The 21,908-nt window shown below is 41.4% G+C and overlaps 1 protein-coding gene across 2 annotated transcripts in view; it reads right to left on the bottom strand.

The window, feature by feature from the left end:
- The window catches only part of agla (amylo-alpha-1, 6-glucosidase, 4-alpha-glucanotransferase a), a 91,083-nt gene that overhangs the window by 21,607 nt on the left and 47,568 nt on the right, over positions 1-21,908 (bottom strand). Inside the window, exons 13-20 of one of the 2 annotated variants that reach the window (XM_072363496.1) lie at positions 9,824-9,947; positions 7,480-7,643; positions 7,263-7,364; positions 5,494-5,649; positions 4,634-4,784; positions 2,918-3,042; positions 749-861; positions 408-542 (exon numbers count right to left, since the gene is read on the bottom strand). In XM_072363496.1, coding sequence (XP_072219597.1) covers positions 408-542; positions 749-861; positions 2,918-3,042; positions 4,634-4,784; positions 5,494-5,649; positions 7,263-7,364; positions 7,480-7,643; positions 9,824-9,947 — 1,070 coding nt within the window. Of the gene's footprint in view, positions 1-407; positions 543-748; positions 862-2,917; positions 3,043-4,633; positions 4,785-5,493; positions 5,650-7,262; positions 7,365-7,479; positions 7,644-8,985; positions 9,110-9,823; positions 9,948-21,908 lie in introns of both variants that reach the window. The other variant, XM_072363495.1, reaches the window with a different exon arrangement.

Below are 21,908 nucleotides of genomic sequence, written 5' to 3'. Positions count from 1 at the left end.
TAAATGTTAACACTCATTACTGGTGGATGTAAAGAATAGAAAAAAGAACATCAGAATTGTTACACAAATTGTCTGTCATTTGCATGAACCAAAATCAAACTAATGTAATCAACTCATTCACACACTAAAACACTTTTTTTTAAAAGACATGCAGACTTTAGAACTATCTTACACTAACACGAGTGACAGCAGCAGAAAGAATTTAGCAGAATCTGTGCAGCTCCTTCTAAAGCTTAACTGCTGAATACAACTCTGTGCCAGTTCTTTCTTCTAACACCTTCTAAAAGGTGTTGCATCCTTACATGTTGCTAGTGTCCGTTGTAGAGTAAAAATACTTAACTGCAGTATACCTTGAAATTGAAAATACTTCTTTATAGTATGAGCAGAGTATGAACAGGTGTACGTACTGTGCCAGGGGTTTCTGCAGAGCTTCTGGTGGGTTTTCATCTGGAACACTGCCTCTGCGGTATTTAGGACTAAATTGGGACAGATAAAATCTCAACGCCCCCACCACCTTCTGAGCTTTGGGGTCTAAACTGACTCTGTCAAGTGGAGAGAAAGCACATACTGACTGTCAACTGTGGAAAAAAACACTGATGGGACACAACGCTGATGTATAGCAATTTAATGCTGCTGTGTGTATACACTTGTTTTCAGATGGGAACAAAACCTGACTGGATACCAAAGGCTGGGGACCGCAATTCTGTTTTTATTGGTAAAAAAGTGCGTGCGTGGCGTGGGGTGTTACCTGAAGGCAATGACACTGCCAGGTGTGAGCTTTTGGAACTGGATTTCCTGAACAAACTCTGATCGTCCTTTAGATGTTACTCCAGCATGTTTCACCACCGTACTCTCCTCCACCTGTTTTCATATCAGGGTTATTTTATTGATATGGTAACTTATGTTACCCATAGGTCAGTCACCCAGTCACAATAACTAGAGCAGTTACAGAAAGAATTGCAATAAACAGTAGACCAAATGTCTGCAGCAGCCTGCACCACAGTTGTGGAGTCCATCAGAGCTTGGTTAGCTTAGGTTCAAGTTGAGTGTTAGGGGCAGCTGACATGCACGGTCAGGCCAAGTTGGAGGAGTTTGGTGAGGTTATGGTAACAAGACTTGACACCTATCAGCAAGGCTGAGGTTGCTGAGGTGGCTAAACAACTAAGATTCTGATTTGGATGTGGAGGCTTCCAGCAAACACTGGGGCTGTTTCAAGCCAAATGGGAAGTTCCTAGGATGAGAAGATTGTGGCCATGGTCCTCAGTCAATAAGGGATGGATTGCCCTCTCCAGGTTGGGAGTGAGTTGCTGACTCAAGTGGTGGAGTTGAAGTTTCTCAGGGTCTTATTCGTGTGTAGGGGGAGAATGAGGCATGACTTTTATAGGCAGATTTCAGAAGCTGTACCAATCTGCTGTGGTGAAGAGAGCTAAAAGGCAAAGCTGTTGATTTCTCTTTACCTATGGTCATGAGCTGCGGGAAGTGACCAAAGATAGTGACCTAAAAGCTTGCAAATACAAGCGTTTCTTGGCACGCCCTAAGATACAGGGTGAGAAGCCTCGTCCTATGGAAGATGCTTAGAGTAGACTTACTACTAATCTGCATCAAAAAGAGCCAGTTGAGGTGGTCATGATGCCCTCAGGATGCCTCCCATAGGCGGGGTTTCAGACGTGTACTATAGGGAGGAGGCCTGGGGGCAGACCCAGGATTTGCCAGATTATATACCCTCAGTAGGAGGATGTGACTGGGGAGATGCAGGTAAGCAGCAGAGGGATCTTTGCTCCGACTGCTGTCCCAATGATGCAGTCATTGGGACAGCAGACCCCCGGCTAAACTCATGGGATCTCAACATGGTGTACCAGATGTTCATCCAGATGTTTTATTTTGTAAAAATTAGGCTTTGTAAAACGGACTTTGAGATGTTTTATGAAATCAACATTATTTCAGGCTTTTTCTTTCTTTTAAATAAAATAAAGGAAAAATATAGAATCATTCCATCATGAGGAAAAAATGATGGAATCATCAACCAAAAAAATAGAAAATCCACAGGTCCTCTACCAGAAATAAACTCCATATCATCAACGATTGAGGATTTTCTTTTCCTTTGTACGTTTTAATGAACCTGCACCAAAAACAATCATTAAAAATCGCTTTCATCCAATCATCCACAGTCCATAACTGCTTGTTTATAGCCCACTGGATCCTTGTTTAGCTGTTATTGCTGGTGTACATTTAGCTTTTCTAGTTATGAATCCCTTTTCACAAAAAAGTCATTCTGCCTATTTATTGAATATTTTTTCCTCTTCCAATTATGATTGTTCTATTTTCAAGCGTATAGTTTTGAAATGTCTGTTCTGATGCTTTGACATCTTCGTTGGTCTATCTGTATATTTCCTTTTTAAAAATCCTGCCATTTAGTTTGTACTTCCTTCAAATTCAGGTCCAAATGACTGGAATAACTATCATTATTTGCCATTGTCCCTGATGATTTACCATCTGAAGGGAAGTTGATAATCTAGTGCACTGTTTTAACTGATGGTTCTCTTGTTGGGGACATGTTTTCTGTCAATTAGCCAGGGGCAACAGCTTGTAAAGACTCATTTGCATATCTAATTGGTTCAGGTGTTTGTTTTATAAATACAAATTAAAAGGTGATTCTCTAACTTTTTAAGAATATTTTTTTATTCAATAATTTATTCATTTTCAGGTATGTTTTTAAAATCTGAATTCTGAGTTGTTAAATGAAAGAGTTTTCTGTTACATATGTGACTGGTTTATTCATTCACAAAATAAAACAGCTAAATGAACATCCTCTGATAGTTCAGAGACATTCTGGAAAACAGAAGGCAAGAATATTCTGTAAAAAAATTTGAAAAAGCAATTATTATGCCAGGCCTAGTCAACCAATACAAAAACTTACTGATATATGTTCTTTTATTTCCACAGTGTATTCTGGCATGCCGTTGATGTATTTATCATCCTTATTATAACTTCCATTTTGCCTCTCCACTGTTCTTGCTTCCAGTAGAATTTCCTCTATCTTACCTGCAGAGAGAAACAATGGCACAAAGGTTTTTCAGCACTGAGATATCTTCATTAGGAAACCTATTTAACTCTTAAAAATCATGAAGAAACTGAATATTCAAAAGAAAAGGCAACAAAAACATTTAGAAAAACAATATATTGCCAAAAGTATTTGCTCATCTGCCTTACACACATATGAACATCTCATTCTTAATCCATAGTAAGGCTGAACGATATGGACAAAATTTCATATGTCGATATTTATGCCAGATATCTCGATATCGATACGATATGACTACGGATTCGGTGAAAAACAAGCATTTTTCAGAAAAATAAAAACATAATACAAAAGAATGTGGAAAGTGCAGTTTTATTCCTAAGAACTCACTGCCAGTCATCAACATTAACACAGTACGAATAAATAAATCACAAATCAAACATTTAACTGCAGCGCTGCAATACACTCTCCGTGCAGCATGTGATGGGTGTTGTTTCAGGTGGTGAAACATGTTTGTTGTGCTACCTTGATTCATTGCTATTTTCGTCAAGCACGACCTGCACAACACCGCGCTCTGGTTTACATCATCCTTTTTAAATCCAAAGTACATCCAAATAATGGAGGATGATTTATGTTTTGGCACCAAATCAGCTTCTGCACCCCAACGGCTGCATCATCTTCCGCACTCATGTCACTTTACTTTCTTTCTTTTTAATTTCCCTGCTGTGTATGTAGTGTGTGCGTGCGTTGGTCTCCGTCTCCCTTACTCCCACCCTCATATGTTTGTCATTGGTTGGCTTCAGCTGTCAATCCACAGCAAGTATGAAATAAGGCTTGTGGTTGGCTGGCAATCGTAAAAATTGTGTTTGTTGTGACTGCAAGAGCTTTACATGCAGGGCGAGCGCCGGGGGGGGGGGATAACTATATTGTTTATATCGTTGCTTTTTCAATATTAATATTTAAATGTTCATATCTAGATATAGATATGATAACTACGTATCGGTCAGCCCTAATCCATAGGGTTTAATATGACATTAGTGAGGTCAGACAGTGATGTTGGACAGAAGGCCTGGCTCTCAGTCTCCGCTCTGATTCATCCCAAAGGTGTTCTATGGGGTTGAGGTCAGGACTCTGTGCAGGCCGGTCAAGTTCTTTCACACCAAACTGGCTCATCCATGTCTTCATGGACCTTCCTTTGTGCACTGGTGCGCAGTCATGTTGGAACTGAAAGGGGCCATCCCCAAACTGTTTCCACAAAGTTGGAGCATGAAATTGTCCAAAATATCTTGGTATACTGAAGCATTCAGAGTTCCTTGCTCTAGAGTCCAGTGCTTTACATCGCTGCTTCCTGACGCTTTGCGTTGCACTTGGTGATGTATGGCTTGGATGCAGCTGCCATGGAAACCCATTCCATGAAGCTCTCTATGCACTGTTCTTGAGCTAATCTGATTGTAGAAGCAGTCTGCAGCCGAGGTGCTTGAATTTATACACCTGTGGCCATGGAAGTGATTGGAATAGCTGGATTTAATCATTTGGTTGGGTGAGTTCTTTTCTTTTGGCAATATAGTGTACATCTTTGAAATCAAACATAAAGTGATAACATTGTTTCCATACCAGGTATGAACATGGGTAGGATGTTGCTGTTATACTGGTGGGTTTTGGGGTTCCAGAAGGCCGTCCTGCTCACTGTCACCACAGACTGGTGCGTACTGGGACAATGACGAGTAACTGCAACAATATCTGCATCAACCTGGTCCACATAGACCTGAAGCCAGGGACAACATATTAAAGTTGGACAAGCTGTGCTCTTTACCTTTCCTGAGCCTTTTTCACAGAGTGACAAGTGTCATTTTTCACCACAAAGGTCTTGAGAAACAAATTTTGCTTTATCAATAAGATGTAATAAGCAAAATATGGAAAAACTCATTTCAGACAGCTGGTGCCACGAGGCAGCAGATAACTCATGCTCAAACTCGATTGTCTCAAAACAAAGTTGAAGGTAAGCACTGAGAATAAAATAAACACATAAATGAGAAAAAGAATAAGGAAAAATAAAGTATAAACAGAAATGAATTACATGAAAAAATAAGGAAATCATTTTCTATCTAAAACGTTTAAAATTAGCTATTCAAACACAAGAAATAAAGATACTTATATTTAGATAAAAGCATGCATACCTAAAAAAGATAAAGAAAGGGAAAAGGCTTTATATTGTTCTTTTATGTTTGCCATTTGTCTTTATATTTCAACTATCTTTTTTTATGCATAGTTCCTTTCCAGATGTTTTGGTGGAACTCAGTCATTCGTGCTTTAGTGGCAGTGGTGCAGAAACAAAACCATTAGCATGTGACATCTACAGAGACATAGCAGTCTTTGGGTTTAGAAACAACAGCATAAACAAGTTGACATGAAACTGCCCCCAGTGTGCGACATTTTTTTGTTTCATGCATACACTTCACATTATGGTGTTGTACCTGTATGAATCCCTGGGCAGCCAGTTCCTGGTGAAGTTTATTAAGCGACAGCTTCCCAGCTATGATGCCACTCTTGAATCCAACCTCACCAGTGGAGGATGGGGCTGCTGAGGGATTCCACTTGGGGTAAAATCGCTCCTCCTTCACCACAGATATCTGCTCTCACACACACACACACACATAAATAGGCAACTGAGCACACTGCTGTTCTTCTGCATTGTTTATCTTGTGTTAGATTAATCGATGGATTTGTTACAAACTTTTTTTTAGTACGATCAGTACTGACTGTATCATGTGTTATACTTATTAGTACATTAGTCAGAATTCGGGTTAAAATATACATATTAGGGCTGGGACTTTATCGCGTAAATTAAGATTAATCAGTTACACAAAAATTAAGGCATTTTAATCGCACTTATTATTGCACTGCGGAACGTTTCTCACTGGATGAGTTTCAGGCATACCGATTGTACTGGAGCACCAAGTAACGTTCATGACTTCAGACAACAACAAACCACAGTGACCAATATTAAACATGAATGAAGGAGCTGATGAGACCGCTTTGGTTGGCACCGTGGATGGGAAATTTTGTTTTAAAAAGCAGGGGGATGGGAGGGTTGGTAGGGTAGTAAGTGGGTCGTGCAGGCACCCTGTGAGGCTGGAGTCCCCGGTTCGACTCCAGCATCGGACGGCCTTTTACTGCGTGTTATTCCCCCTCCCTCTGCTTTCTGTTTCTTTTTATGTCCTGTCCATTAAAAGACATACTTTTTTTTTTTTTTTAAACTGAACGGATGGATGGAAGCGTCGATAAGCGCACGGTTGGTTAAGTACCACCTTGAAAAAAACAAAACAACGTTTTGTTGCTTAAGCTTATGTATTCAGTCATTATTCAATGGTATACTAAAATCCATGTGAAAAAAATTGCTTCTCACTGTTTTCAGGTCAAATATTTATATGTGATTAAAATGTGATTCATTTCGGTTAATTAATTACAAAGCCTCTAATTAATTAGATTCTTTTTTTTTTATCGAGTCCCGGCCCTAATAAATATATGTGGTGAAACATATACTACAATATTTAGGTGGAATATAGTTATACATTATATAGTCTATACCTTATTGTGGGACCAAGTGATAATTTCTCTTGTTGCAAAGAAGGAAATGTTTATCTTTAATTTACTTTACAGTTTGAGCTCCAGAATCAGACTTTAAATAAAGTTTTTTTTAATCTACAGTTTTACAGATGAAGGAGCATATCAGTAAAAATGATCATGAAAATCTAGATGTAAACATAAATGTGAACCATAAAGCTTCTTTGGTAACAGAGTTGATTGGCAATATCAGCCAATTATCTATTGTGGCATCTCTAAGTCTAGCTTTTTAAATTACAGAGGTGACAAATCAGGACAAAAACATGCCAGTATTGGAGACTTTTATATATTTTTTTGTATATATGAAGAATATAAATATTGTATCTCTTTATTAACTATGGTGGTCTCCGCAGCTTGTAAGAAAGAGAGGTGGTCTGTGTATTGGAAAGTCGTAGTTCAGTGTTACAGGCCACAGTGCTCTTCCTCCTGAGCAACAGCTGCCCTCCAGCGGCTCCTTCACACTATAATGTGGCTTGTAGAGTAAAAGAGCTTTGAGGGGTCAACTAGACCAGAAAAGTGTAACTAAAACCATTTATTTATCATTTAGAAACTAAATAGAAACACTGTTAGACAAATGCATCTAAAATGGAAGACATCTTGATTTTGTGTTAGAAATAACCTGATGTGGTACTAATTCATCGTATCCTCTGGTGGATCCAGTAGCACAGCAAGCCATGGAAACCATAGCAGAACTGGGCAGAGAGTCCAATGCTGACCGGAGCTGGAAAAAATAGGAGTCCAACGAGTTGCAGTTAAAAAGTTAGACACAGTCAAAATACACATCACTCACATCCTCATTTGTGTTCTCATCTTAAAGTGAACACATAAACACAGACCTGAATGGGGCACTCGTTGTCATGGGTCACATCAAGGAACATGGCATGGGCAATGGAGGGCATCAGAGGGCGGAGACTGGATTGAACAAAGGCTCCGACTGGCTCACCTCCATAACGATAGACCAGTCGACCCTCCTCATGGCTGTCACCAGCTGACATGGCCTCTATGAATCAGGTGAAGGGGGTAAGACAAAGCTTGTGAAACAGGGAAAGAGTCGCAGTGTAAATGGCATTAAGGCAGGTGAGAAAATGTTTTAGATTTGTGCATTTCTGGCTCATTCCAAACAAGCAAAGCAGGTATTTTTCCTCTGCAAGCAGTTGGACAACACACATTCACCAAGAAGGAATACACCAACTTAAAAAAAATGTGACAGATTATTTCATAATGTGACCAATGATAATGGCATCCACACTGAAAAGGAAAGAAAACAAATATCCATGTATTTCAGAGCATCCTACTATGCTCATAGTAGCTTTTAGAAGCTGCTTGAATTCTACAGCTATGAGCAAATCCTGGTAATCTAAGTCTGCTGTGATTGGTGTTAATTTAGTGTCAGTGTCCATTTCATAGTAGCAAAGCCCCCCCACACTTGAATATTTCCCACTCCATGTATTGTGAAACATTTGCCCTCCTTTCACACACCCACTTATTACTGTCAATGATATTTAATTCCGATTTATTAGTAAATAGGGAGAACATGAATGGTATGTCTTAAATTTAGACCAATTAATTTTTTTTCTATTTCAGGGTTACGGGGGAGGAGCGAGAAGCGGGATACACCCCGGACAGGTCGCCAGTCCATCAGAGACAAACGAGACAAGCGACCATCCACACTCACTCCTGTGGTCAGTTCAGAGTCACCAGTTAACCCAACATGCATGTTTTTGGATGGTGGGAGGAAGCTGGAGAACCCGGAGAGAACCCCCGCATACATGGGGAGAACATGCAGACTCCACACAGAAAGGCCACTGCCGGGATTCCATCAGTGACAGTACTGACCACCCAGCAACAATAAAAATACAGTTCAATTCAACTGAATTCAATTCAGTCAGGTTTTATTAATGCAGTGCTATTTATCACAATTGTATTTACTTAATGTATCAACTGTGATGGACTGGCGACCTCTCCAGGGTGTAGTCACCCTCTTGCCCATGGGAGCTGGGATAAGCTTCAGGCCCTCTCAACCGTGAATTTGATTAAGTGAGTATAGAAAATGGATGAATGGAGGATGGATAATGTAACGCATAAAAAGCTAGCATTAAAAACACCAGGATGACTTTTGATCTAGTGCAGAAACTGAAAATTTTCTTAATTTTTTTGTTAAAAAGTCTCTTTTTAAATTATTCTATATCATCAAACTTCAACAAACAAATACAGATGTGCCTAAACATTTGACAAGTATTGTGTGTTCGAGAGTTTTGATGAGTGCTTGTTGTGCTGTCTTAATGAATACCTGCATGATTAGGAACATACTGCGTATGTAGATGCGTGTACTGAGAACATACCTCGTATAAGCGATGTAATCCCTAGCTTTGTAACAAAGATATTGTCCAGATCCTCACTGCCAGTAAACAGTTCAGCCACCACATACAGGTTAGGACATACTCTTCTGGCAACATCCAGCATGAACTGGTCAGCCACAGCACAACAAAGCATCGTAGGAAGTGAATGAGGGAAAGGAAAAAGGAGGGAAGGTAAAGGTAGGTAAGGGAAAGGAAAAGGAAAAGGAAAAGGAAAAGGAAGGGAAGGGAAGGGAAGGGAAGGGAAGGGAAGGGAAGGGAAGGGAAGGGAAGGGAAGGGAAGGGAAGGGAAGGGAAGGGAAGGGAAGGGAAGGGAAGGGAAGGGAAGGGAAGGGAAGGGAAGGGAAGGGAAGGGAAGGGAAGGGAAGGGAAGGGAAGGGAAGGGAAGGGAAGGGAAGGGAAGGGAAGGGAAGGGAAGGGAAGGGAAGGGAAGGGAAGGGAAGGGAAGGGAAGGGAAGGGAAGGGAAGGGAAGGGAAGGGAAGGGAAGGGAAGGGAAGGGAAGGGAAGGGAAGGGAAGGGAAGGGAAGGGAAGGGAAGGGAAGGGAAGGGAAGGGAAGGGAAGGGAAGGGAAGGGAAGGGAAGGGAAGGGAAGGGAAGGGAAGGGAAGGGAAGGGAAGGGAAGGGAAGGGAAGGGAAGGGAAGGGATACAAGGAGTTAGTAATATCAGGCCTCAAAGAAAGCACAACATGGAGTTAGAAGAGTTAAAGAACACAGGGAGTGAGGGGATGTTTGGGCATGGAAAGGGACAATTAAGAAAGATGCAGTGTAAAGAAAAGAAAGAGACAAACAAGAAACAAAAAAAGAGTTTAGAAATGCAAGTACCTCGTATCAGGCTGCTAATTCCCAGCCGGTTAACAAATACATTGTCTATGAGCTCGCTGCCAGTAAAGAGTTCAGCTATCACATACAGATTGGGTCTGACATCTCTGGCTGCGTCTAACATGGCCTTGAAAAGAAGATACAACAGCATCACAGACAGGAATAACACCAGGATGTTCACATCACCAGCCAGTGTGTTCTCTCAGTTTAATGTACGACTCATTTCAACCTTAAAATGCCTATTCTGAGACAATTAAAGGAAAAACTGACCAAGTGCATCCATCATTGCATCATGGAACTGAACAGGGCGGTGGAAGACTTTCCTTCCAGAACATATGTATCATCACATTTGGCTTTTTGAGGATGGTGGTAAAAGTGCCATCAAACCTGTCCAAAAGTCCCACATTGCATGGGAGTTCAGTGTTGGGCTCTGTGGCTGCAAAAGGCCACAGCATATAGTTTACATCATTTCCATGTGGCCATAACTTCATACACAGTTTCCTCTAAATTTGTCTGTATTTCATACTAAACTGTGTCCCACACAAAACAAAAGGAGGCAGTTTGGGCAAACACAACATGCAAGTTTTGGTGAATTCATATAAGATGATAAAAGATTAAAAGGTTTATTTGACATCAGGTGAAGCTGTGGATTATGAAGAGATGGGAAATTGGGCAGAGGTGGAGACCAGCTTTGACTTCACTGATAGGAATATTTCTAAGGCTGCAGCGACACACTGACGACTCGTGATTTTACAAAAACCTTGTGCACAAATAACTAAACCCTGGTTCAAAGAAAGCCTCAGACAGCTTAGAGGCTGAGAAAAAGTTCAGCTCCACATTAAGGTTTCACTTCTGGTTGTGTTGCACCTCCTCCTCTTTATCTGAGGACAGATAACGGACAGCAAAGAGATAGAAATGGATACAACAAGTTGAAGTAAGAACCAACTATGCATGGATCTAAGTGAGCCAAAGAGGCCGCTCTCATCAAATCCCCTTTCAACTAAATTAGAAATGTTGAAAAGAGATACCCGAATGTTTTGCTTGAACAAAAAAAAAAAAAACAGAATTTTCATTGTAAGTTGTGTTTACCAAGCTTGGCTGGAAAGTTCTGGCAAATTTTGAAATCACACACAAACCAACAGAGGATAAAGTAAATACATATTTATGACATAGGACAAAGTAATGCATTGCATTTTTTTCAACGAATATCATTTCTGACATTCCTGTATTTCTACCTGTTTGTTCAGTTAAATATTTATGTTTTAGAAGTATATAGAAAGAGGGTCCTACGTCTGCTTAAAGCCACCGTGTGTGGGTTACTACAGAGAGCATGTTGATAGGAATCATTTATCACACTCAGCATCGCTAGTCTGCTTTGGTCCGAGTTTGGTTTTACCTCATAGCAATGTCTTTGGTGACCAAGTTAAATCTCCCGACACTGCGAATGAGATTGGTTTGGAGTACAACAGAGTAATGTAATTGTTTTGCTTGGTTGCCGTTTTCCATCAGTCCGTGGCTCCTGGTAACTAATGGTAGATATTTTGTCAGTGAAAATTATTCACATCACGAGAGTGACAGTGTTTATGAGGCGATTAAGAATGTTAAAAAGGCTCGTGACTATTACTGGTCACCAGGTTAGTGGTCGTTAGATATTGTGCTTTTGAACATTTCACAGCTCTGTGATAATTGAACAGACAGTCCCTCAGAATCTGCAGAGACTTTAAGTCCATCTTTTTCCCACTTTCTCTCAGTGCACCTACACAACTGTGTGAATGTGCGGATGGGGTCATCCAGCCATGATTCATGCCCAAGTTTAGAGCGTCTGAACATAAATGGAGAAATAGAGTCCAAAATACCTGTGCATATATGATTAAAGAGTCCGCAAACTCCTCGGCACTGACAGAACAACAAACAATCAGGCGGAGAGGTGCAGTCAGTAACAGCAGCAGAAAACTGTCACACTGCTGGAGGCTTTAATGTGTGCCGGGTAACCCTAACCCTTTCTGTGAATGTTACCACTTCAGCCATAAGACAAGCCAAGATCTAACGTCTGTCCCTTTTCACAAGTACAACTAGTTATAGATTGGGAGATTAAAAGACTCAATAAAGGGTTTAAGAGTCACAAACATGAATACTAAAACCCCCAACAATTAAAAAACACCCAGCATTAAAAACAACTCCAGCCACAGTCCGAAAAGACTTGAATAAAATCCTGGTGGTGGACGGTAAATCAATGCACATAATACAGGGATGTTGAGCTGGAGAAAGAACAGTCAGCTGGAGAAAGAACAGTCAGCTGGAGAAAGAACAGTCAGCTGGAGGGAGAACAGTCAGCTGGAGAAAGAACAGTCAGCTGGAGAAAGAACAGTCAGCTGGAGAAAGAACAGTCAGCTGGAGAAAGAACAGTCAGCTGGAGAAAGAACAGTCAGCTGGAGGAAGAACAGTCAGCTGGAGAAAGAACAGTCAGCTGGAGAAAGAACAGTCAGCTGGAGAAAGAACAGTCAGCTGGAGAAAGAACAGTCAGCTGGAGAAAGAACAGTCAGCTGGAGAAAGAACAGTCAGCTGGAGAAAGAACAGTCAGCTGGAGGAAGAACAGTCAGCTGGAGAAAGAACAGTCAGCTGGAGAAAGAACAGTCAGCTGGAGGAAGAACAGTCAGCTGGAGAAAGAACAGTCAGCTGGAGAAAGAACAGTCAGCTGGAGAAAGAACAGTCAGCTGGAGAAAGAACAGTCAGCTGGAGAAAGAACAGTCAGCTGGAGAAAGAACAGTCAGCTGGAGGAAGAACAGTCAGCTGGAGAAAGAACAGTCAGCTGGAGAAAGAACAGTCAGCTGGAGAAAGAACAGTCAGCTGGAGAAAGAACAGTCAGCTGGAGAAAGAACAGTCAGCTGGAGGAAGAACAGTCAGCTGGAGAAAGAACAGTCAGCTGGAGAAAGAACAGTCAGCTGGAGAAAGAACAGTCAGCTGGAGGAAGAACAGTCAGCTGGAGAAAGAACAGTCAGCTGGAGGAAGAACAGTCAGCTGGAGGAAGAACAGTCAGCTGGAGGAAGAACAGTCAGCTGGAGAAAGAACAGTCAGCTGGAGAAAGAACAGTCAGCTGGAGGAAGAACAGTCAGCTGGAGAAAGAACAGTCAGCTGGAGAAAGAACAGTCAGCTGGAGAAAGAACAGTCAGCTGGAGAAAGAACAGTCAGCTGGAGAAAGAACAGTCAGCTGGAGAAAGAACAGTCAGCTGGAGAAAGAACAGTCAGCTGGAGAAAGAACAGTCAGCTGGAGAAAGAACAGTCAGCTGGAGAAAGAACAGTCAGCTGGAGAAAGAACAGTCAGCTGGAGAAAGAACAGTCAGCTGGAGAAAGAACAGTCAGCTGGAGAAAGAACAGTCAGCTGGAGGAAGTTGAGAAAAAGCCATCGTGAAGCATAGTCTCTGTGAGAAACATAAAATCCAACTCCCAGGACTCAAAGAAGTCTTTGAACAGCAAACTTTTGTTTGTCAGCAACCTGGCTTTGACAAGTTACTGATAGTCAGTCCTCCTTCGCTCCAATACCCCATCATCATTCATAACCAACCACTGAAATAGTGGACGGTTTAAATACCTGCGAATAACAATAGACAGCCCACTCACTTTGATCAGCACATCACAGACGTTCAGAAAAGCCACCAAAGACACTCAGCTATCCGTAAACCCAAAGGACTCATCATCTGCTACTACTACTCTACCAAACCATCATTCAACCTATTCGTTTGTACTGTTGCACTAGTTTTTTCAATATGCTTTCCATTACAAACAAGACAAAACTCACAAAGGTAAGGCAAAGGCAACACAGCTGCAAAAAAATAGGTCTTCCCACACCTCACTGAGCTCAGTAACTCCATAGAACGGGACTTCACTCAATAAACACCTCGTCCCACTGCCTCAGGGCACAGGTACAGAGCCATGAGGTGCAGGAGCGCCCGTTTTGGAAGAAGCCTCATCCCCTCAGTCATAAAATTCCTTAACAAGCTGAACAGGACCAAAAGATTGTTGGAACTGTTATTGTGTTGAAACTGTTTTGTGTATTTTTGTTGTTGCGCAGTGCTGTGAAAAACAAGTTCCCCTTGGGAAAGTCAAAGTCTAAAGTGCGTGGTAGAGAATGAGCTCCTTTCGCTCTAATAAATGCACACAATCCAGTTCACAAAGGTTGGAAAGATCCACTTCATGCTTGCAGACCCAGGGCTGGCGGGCAAAGAGGAGCCTCCATGGCAGTAGGCAGATGACTCACTGGCAAAGAATCAGGAACAACAGGCAGAGTCTAACACGGCCCAAGCTCATCTGGCTGAGGCAGATATCATTAAGAGTTCCTTAAAAACTGCCACGGCGGGCAAGCCCTGAGGCACCCCGCTTTCCCCTTTTCCTGGAGCGCTTTCTACAGGGAATGACGAAAAGTATGTGCTGCAGCTTTGCAAGTACAGCTGATAGGAATGGAGGAGAGGGGGAGGTGGGTTCCAAACTCCCAAATTATACTTGGAAAGCCACTCTCGAGGTACATTATGACAACAACAGACGAATAAGATGACCAATAGGCAAGGGAGAGAGTCCCACACTAATCAGGTCCTGTGGGCCACAGAAATCTCAGAACATCGAACATAATAATATTTGTAGGAGAGCCTTAATGATGTCAGCCATGAATGCAACTGGAAGCAACCTGAATTTTATTAAGACAGTTAGAAGATCTGGATCAGGACAGGAGCATTTGGTTGTTGATTTGTCATCTCTGATTACAGCGTGGTACGGCAAGTAGCACTTAATACTGCAGTCATAAACTCCGTCTGGCTGTTTGAACTCAGATGCCTTTTCACATATTCCTTGTTGGAGAGTCACAGCCTGGATCAATGCTCACCTCAGGTCAAAGAGGCAAGAATAGCTTACTGCAGAGGAAATAGCAGAAGCTGAAAGACAACAGATTTTAGGTGCGCAAGAGCAAACACAGAGAGATAATGGAAATGAAGGCAGGAAACTATGGCTTGATGAAAATTAGTTTCTTTGTGTAGGGGGAAGGCTGCCACATTCAAACATGAGTTTTAGTGAACAGCATCCACCAATTCTGCCTTCTAATCACAGATTGTCCGAGATACTCATTCAACACAGTCATGAACAAGTTATGCACTCAGGTCTAAGAGACATCCAACTGCAACTAAGAGCAAATGACAAAGAGTAACTGCTGCTTGCCCTATACGCAAGAGGTTCAAAGTAAAAGCCACGCAGCACTTAACAGCACCTGTGCCAGGAGACCAGATCACTGAAACACCCCCATTTGAAACGGTAGGGGTGGACTTTGTTGTTCCTCTTTCTGTAAAGAAAAAGAACACAGTGGAGAGGCCATATAGCATTGTTCATGTGCTGTGACTCTGGACTTGCTGGAAAAGGGAGTATTTAATGGAAATAGGATCTACCCGTACCATCAACATACCATACACCACAGCAAGAAAGGAGGACGATCTGGCTCTTTTTGTACATGACAAGATGCCATGTCAGATTTGTAAGATTGGGATGGTGGAAGAGACGGACGTGTTGGATCCTGTGCTGTGCGAGGGAACAATATTAAGAGGACCAGTTCAACTGCTACATCCTTCTTGAGGGGGAGGATGTTAATTAGTACCGCATGAATTTAGATGTTTTAGTGCAAGTAATCCAATTTATTAGAGCCATGTTGTGCTTTAGGTAATTTATTTGGTTGTTTTGTAGCTACTCCTGACTACTTGCAGCAGAAGGGTTTGAGTTAAGGATTAAGCTAAATTTCTCGTGTATCTCTGGAAGTCAATAAAGGCAATACGTTTGTTTCCTTAGCTATACAACTCATTCCCTATTGGTCTATGTTGGAATTTTATTAATCTGATTTGATTATGATTGTATTGCCATAAATTGGCTTGAATTGGACTGGATTGGACCTCAAGATGACAACTGTTGTGATTCGGCACTATATAAATAAAACTGGAGTGAACTGAAACTTCTCCAGGGTAAAGTCTGTGTTAAAATGGACAGAAAACTACCGGTACTCTCTCTTTTTCCATTTTCTTCTGATTTGACCAAGACTACCTCACTGAAATTCAGTGGAAAAGAAAGGCTTACACCCCCCATCAGGACAGTCCTTAAAGAAAAGGGAACTTGCTTCCAGACCCCGCCACCAGCTAAACTGTGTCTTCCTCAGTGACGGCACCGTAACCTTTAACAGTGCAACGGAGGCCATGGAGGATGTGAAGAAGATAAAGTTTTCTGAGCTTCACAGGAGAAGAGACCCCATGTACAGAATCAACACGGGAAAAGCTGAAAAACTTCTCCTGGAAGACAGCCGGGACTGCGACACTCCCGAGCTGTGACGCACATTAAGAGAGAGCAAGGCTGATGCTCCAGGGATGTGGTCATGAACCTGGAGACACAGCCTGATTGTGTTCTAGGCTGAACACCCTGGAAACTCAGTTTTTCTGTTCATTTGACTTTCCCTGGGTAAGGATTGATATTCAAGTTTAACACTAAACAATAAGATAAGTGACTATAAACGGAACCATTTAAGTTTCATTTTGTTTTACTTATACACTGGAAGCTAAAAATGTCTGTTTTATAGAACCAGAAACAAGCAGCCACAGCCCAGGGAGCTCTTATATTTTCTCTTATATTTTGACTACCGGTGCTGCTTATTTTATACTACTTTGCCCATGCATTCCTACTTTAGGAGACCTGCCTTTGCACAGGAGAGGCCCCTCAGAATCCGAGAGCTTTACTCTCCAAAAAGTTTTTGGGACATTTTGATTTTGAGTGGAAGCCATAGTTTCCTCATTATGGGTGCCCCATGCCAAAGGCAGGGCACACATATTACTATTGCTCATACTTATTATTCTCCCGCTTCCGTCACGTTTTTCGGCGCGCTACTCGTCCCACAGCGAAGGTCCGACTAAAATAAAAAACACATGGCTGCGTGCGCGCCGATCGGGAGAGGTGTGCTATTACTTTTCTCTCTCATTACTCGAGCGGAATAGCGGATAAATGAGAAAAAGCGGGCAAATTGTCAATGGGAAAATGAATGGAGAAGGCCTTAAAAATAATTCTAAAACTGCCATAATAAAGGAGCCACGGGGGTTAGAAGAATAAAAATTACACCGCTGGCTTCCCCCGTCCCTTCTGGCGCTCACGGTGAAAGAATTATTCGGATACGACTTCTACTTTTCGAACAGCGATCGTTTTTATCCAGATTTCTGCCTCAATATGAAAACCCCATGATTTTAAGGGGACAAAGTGAGGCGCAGATTTGTCAGTGGGCACGTGCAGCTGTTGCCCACAGCAACTAATGAGGAGGCCAGACTCAACGAGCCCCAAACTGTCCTATTTTAGAGGGCAGTAACTCAGCCATACGGTATCACAGAGACATCATTCAAACTTTAAAATGTTCACAAGACATTCAGCTATTATGTGATTATACAGCTTTTTCAAATATTAAGCCAATTGTGAAATATGACAGTTTAAAAAAACATGAACATTTTTGCTCCTTCTTGATTTTTATGAATGAGAAGATTAGAGTGGCAGACTGATAATTTTAACTTTTTCTGATATTCAAACAAATGCCTCTAACTTTCATACTGTTTAACTCAGACAAACAAATTATACCTTAAAATGTAGGTACACTTGTCGTCTTTCAGCTGATGTCCATTCAGCTACTTTTCTGCCTTCTTAAAGCTCCAGCTCCTTTCAAAAAGACATTTCAGGCCTTTTGAAACAACATGGCGGCCCTATTGTAAAAGCTTTATGCCAGCCTGTGTTCACTCATGTTTTCCATTATTCAGAACATATTAACAGGTTCATGCCAGCCCCTGATGAGACAAATGCGCGCGATAGCGCGCACTAACTCATGTTTTCCATTAATCTGAACAGATTAATAGGTTCATGCCAGCCCCTGATGACACAAATGCGCGCGATAGCGCGCACTAACTCATGTTTTCCATTAATCTGAACAGATTAATAGGTTCAGGCCAGACCCTGATGAGACAAATGTGTGCGATAGCGCGCACTAACTCATGTTTTCCATTAATCTGAACAGATTAATAGGTTCAGGCCAGACCCTGATGAGACAAATGCGTGCGATAGCGCGCACTAACTCATGTTTTTCATTAATCTGAACAGATTAATAGGTTCAGGCCAGACCCTGATGAGACAAATGCACGCGATAGCGCGCACTAACTCGTGTTTTCCATTAATCTGAACAGATTAATAGGTTCAGGCCAGACCCTGATGAGACAAATGCGCGCGATAGCGCGCACTAACTCATGTTTTTCATTAATCTGAACAGATTAATAGGTTCAGGCCAGACCCTGATGAGACAAATGCGCGCGATAGCACGCACTAACTCATGTTTTCCATTAATCTGAACAGATTAATAGGTTCAGGCCAGACCCTGATGAGACAAATGCGCGCGATAGCGCGCACTAACTCATGTTTTCCATTAATCTGAACAGATTAATAGGTTCAGGCCAGACCCTGATGAGACAAATGCGCGCGATAGCACGCACTAACTCATGTTTTTCATTAATATGAACAGATTAATAGGTTCAGGCCAGACCCTGATGAGACAAATGCGCGCGATAGCGCGCACTAACTCATGTTTTCCATTAATCTGAACAGATTAATAGGTTCAGGCCAGACCCTGATGAGACAAATGCGCGCGATAGCGCGCACTAACTCATGTTTTTCATTAATCTGAACAGATTAATAGGTTCAGGCCAGACCCTGATGAGACAAATGCGCGCGATAGCGCGCACTAACTCATGTTTTCCATTAATCTGAACAGATTAATAGGTTCAGGCCAGACCCTGATGAGACAAATGCGTGCGATAGCGCGCACTAACTCATGTTTTTCATTAATCTGAACAGATTAATAGGTTCAGGCCAGACCCTGATGAGACAAATGCGCGCGATAGCGCGCACTAACTCATGTTTTTCATTAATCTGAACAGATTAATAGGTTCATGCCAGCCCCTGATGAGACAAATGCGCGCGATAGCGCGCACTAACTCATGTTTTCCATTAATCTGAACAGATTAATAGGTTCAGGCCAGACCCTGATGAGACAAATGCGCGCGATAGCGCACACTAACTCATGTTTTTCATTAATCTGAACAGATTACCAGGTTCATGCCAGCTGCTGAGGAGACAAATGCGCGCGATAGCACGCACTAACTCAACACATCAGTTGTGATAATAGGTTCATGCCAGCCGCTGACTCTTATGTTTTCCATTATTCTGAACAGATCAACTGGGCCTTATGTGTCGAAAGCAGGCAGATTTCACCAGAACAACCCTGTCCTCCTCCGTCTCTCTCTGGCTCAGGCCTTTTGCGTGGTTAACCTCACTAATGCTGTATAAAGCAGGCAGGTTTCACCAGAACAAGCCAAAATCTCATTTTTCAGACTGGATTTGAAATATCTGGCAACTAGTAGCTCTCAGCTCTCATCTGTGTGTCTGTGTGGACGGGCAGAAGACGGGCAGCAGCTGGGCACCCATCAAAATTTCTTCAGAAATTTTCTAGTTTGTTTTGTTCCAGTTGAAGTTCACTTTGTGTTTGTGTTTTTTTGTCACCCAGGGCTTACAGTGTAAATGCTGTGATTTACACAAGACAAGTCCTTTCAACAGTATAGTTTAGTAGCACTTAATGTCAACAGCTTACAAAAGCCAGTTAAAAGAGGTAAAGTCACTATTAAAATGAAAAAGGAAAACTATCATATCAGTTTTTGGCAGGAGACCCACTTAACTAAAAAATTTAACTGAAAAATTTAAACACCTAGGATTCAAAAATGCATTTTATTCCCCAAATGCAAAAGGACCCAATAGGAGAGTTGCTATTTTAATTTCAAATAAAGTCTCATTCCAATTGTCCTCATAAACTGCAGGTAAGGAAGGACGATATATTGTGATAAAAGTAGTGACCATTATAAAGTAGTGACCCACCTGAACACTTACAGACCTCCTGGACAAGACAAACCATTAATAAGAACCATATTTTACTTAATTGCTACAGAGACATCAGGTGTTCTGATATGTGGTGGAGACTGAAATGTACAATTATACCCTACTTCGGACTCCTCAAACTCTGAATCCTGAATCTCTTTAAGTAAGAAAGATTCTTAATGAGGTTGGTTTGATTGATGTGTGGAGGGAACCATCCTTCTCTGAAAGCATATACATTCTTCTCCCATCCCCACGCTGTCTACTCAAGAATACTATTATATATTATCTAGGATGATAGAATGTAACATTGGACATAGAAATGTTTCTGATTACTCAACAGTATACTTAAAGATACATATGGATATTAAGCCTAAAAACACTGGAGGGAGACTAAACACAATGACCAGAAATGCGAAGGATTTATTAAAAAAAAAGAGGTTAAAGAATTTCTGGAGATTAATGATTATGGCAAAGTATCACTGAGTATCCTGTGGGAGAATTCAGAGGAAAACTAATAATGTGGTCAACCAGAAAGAAAAGGGAAGGAGAGAAACAACAGACTTTCCTGTGAGATAAGCTAAAAGAATTGGAACAAGCTCCTATGGAATCAAATGACAAATTTAAGAACAAATGAAACATACTAAGGAGGAGCTAAACAACATTCTGGATAGACAAACAGAAGTCGAGCTTAAAAACCTCAGACACAACTACTATGAAAATGGTCCCAAAGCTATAAAAATGTGAGCAAGGAAACGGTTACAAAAATGAAAAATCCACTTACCAAAACTTATTGTTACAAATCCCAAGATTAAGCTTTATACTAAACCCAAAATAATTGATTCAATAATAGTGAAAGGATTTCTAGAGTCTCTAGATTTGCCATCTATAGGGCAGGAACAAAACTAAATACTCATTCAATAGATTACTAAAGCAGAACTTGATAAAGCTGAAGGCAAACAAAGTGCCAGGAGGAGATGGATTTCCTGCATGCTTTAAGCCAGTGGTTCCCAAAGGGTGGGGCAGAGCAATTGCATGGGGGCGTGTGGGTGGAATGCATGAATCAATCAATCAATAAATGAGACTGCTGGCATAACATGGGCAAGTTTTTAATGGGGCTCCCATGTAAATGCAAAGCAGAGGATGAAACAATGCTAAATATGCCTCCAAAGCTATTTCCTTCCATGGCAATAAAAGAAGATATGATGCCTTTGGCTTCACCTGCACAACGGTGGGTAATGAGGAGAGACCGCAGTGTGTTGTCTGTCTTAAAGCGCTAGCTTGTGACAGCTTCAAGCCAAACAAGCTCAGAAGCCACTTGGAGACAAAACATCCAGAGCTCAAAGACAAGCCAGTTGATTTTTCCAGAAAAAACTGCTGTGCTCAACAGTCATTTTTTACTAAAACTGAATCTGTGCCGGCAAATGCTCAACTCGTCTCATATAAACTTGCCTACCGAGTGGCACATGATAGCAGAGGAATTAATACTTCCCTGTGCTATGGACATGGTTTCAACTACTTGATGACTCTGCAGCCAACTTTAAATAATTACACTGTAAAGGTGGTTTGATATTTATTCTCATTCTAAAACAAGCTGTAATGGCAGTTTACTTTATTTTTTTTAAAAAGAGTGAGGTTTTATTAATTACAATGTGTGAAATAAACTACAGTGGAGTCTGCCGTTTTCCGAACTGGAGGTCTGAAAACAAAATATGTGCATGCATGTCCTTGTAGGTGGGGGGGTGTCTTATGTACCAAAGAGGGGCCCAGCAGAGACAGTTTGGGAACCACTGGTTTGAGTTGTATCGGGACCTTTTGTCGCCGATGCTGTTAAAATGTTTTAATTAGATCTTGAAGGGAGGGGCGACACCAGTATCATGAAAACAAGCCATCACATCCGTGATTCAGAAGAAGGGAAAGGACAGATCAGAGTGCAGCTCATATAGACCTACTTCAGTTTTAAATATAGATTACAGAATATTTACCTCAATCATTGCAAAAAGACTAGAAAATATTATTCCTGATTTGATCGGCCACGACCAAACGGGTTTCATTAAAAATAGACAAACACAAGACGATGTAAGAGGCGCACTATACCTAATAAATATTAGGAGTCAAAATCTAT

The sequence above is a fragment of the Leuresthes tenuis genome, unplaced genomic scaffold (assembly GCF_036924035.1).
Source record: "Leuresthes tenuis unplaced genomic scaffold, fLeuTen1.0.hap1 SCAF_14, whole genome shotgun sequence".
Taxonomy (NCBI): Eukaryota; Metazoa; Chordata; class Actinopteri; order Atheriniformes; family Atherinopsidae; genus Leuresthes; species Leuresthes tenuis.
Note: the sequence above shows the minus strand (reverse complement) of the source record. Positions and strands in the feature narration are given on the sequence as shown.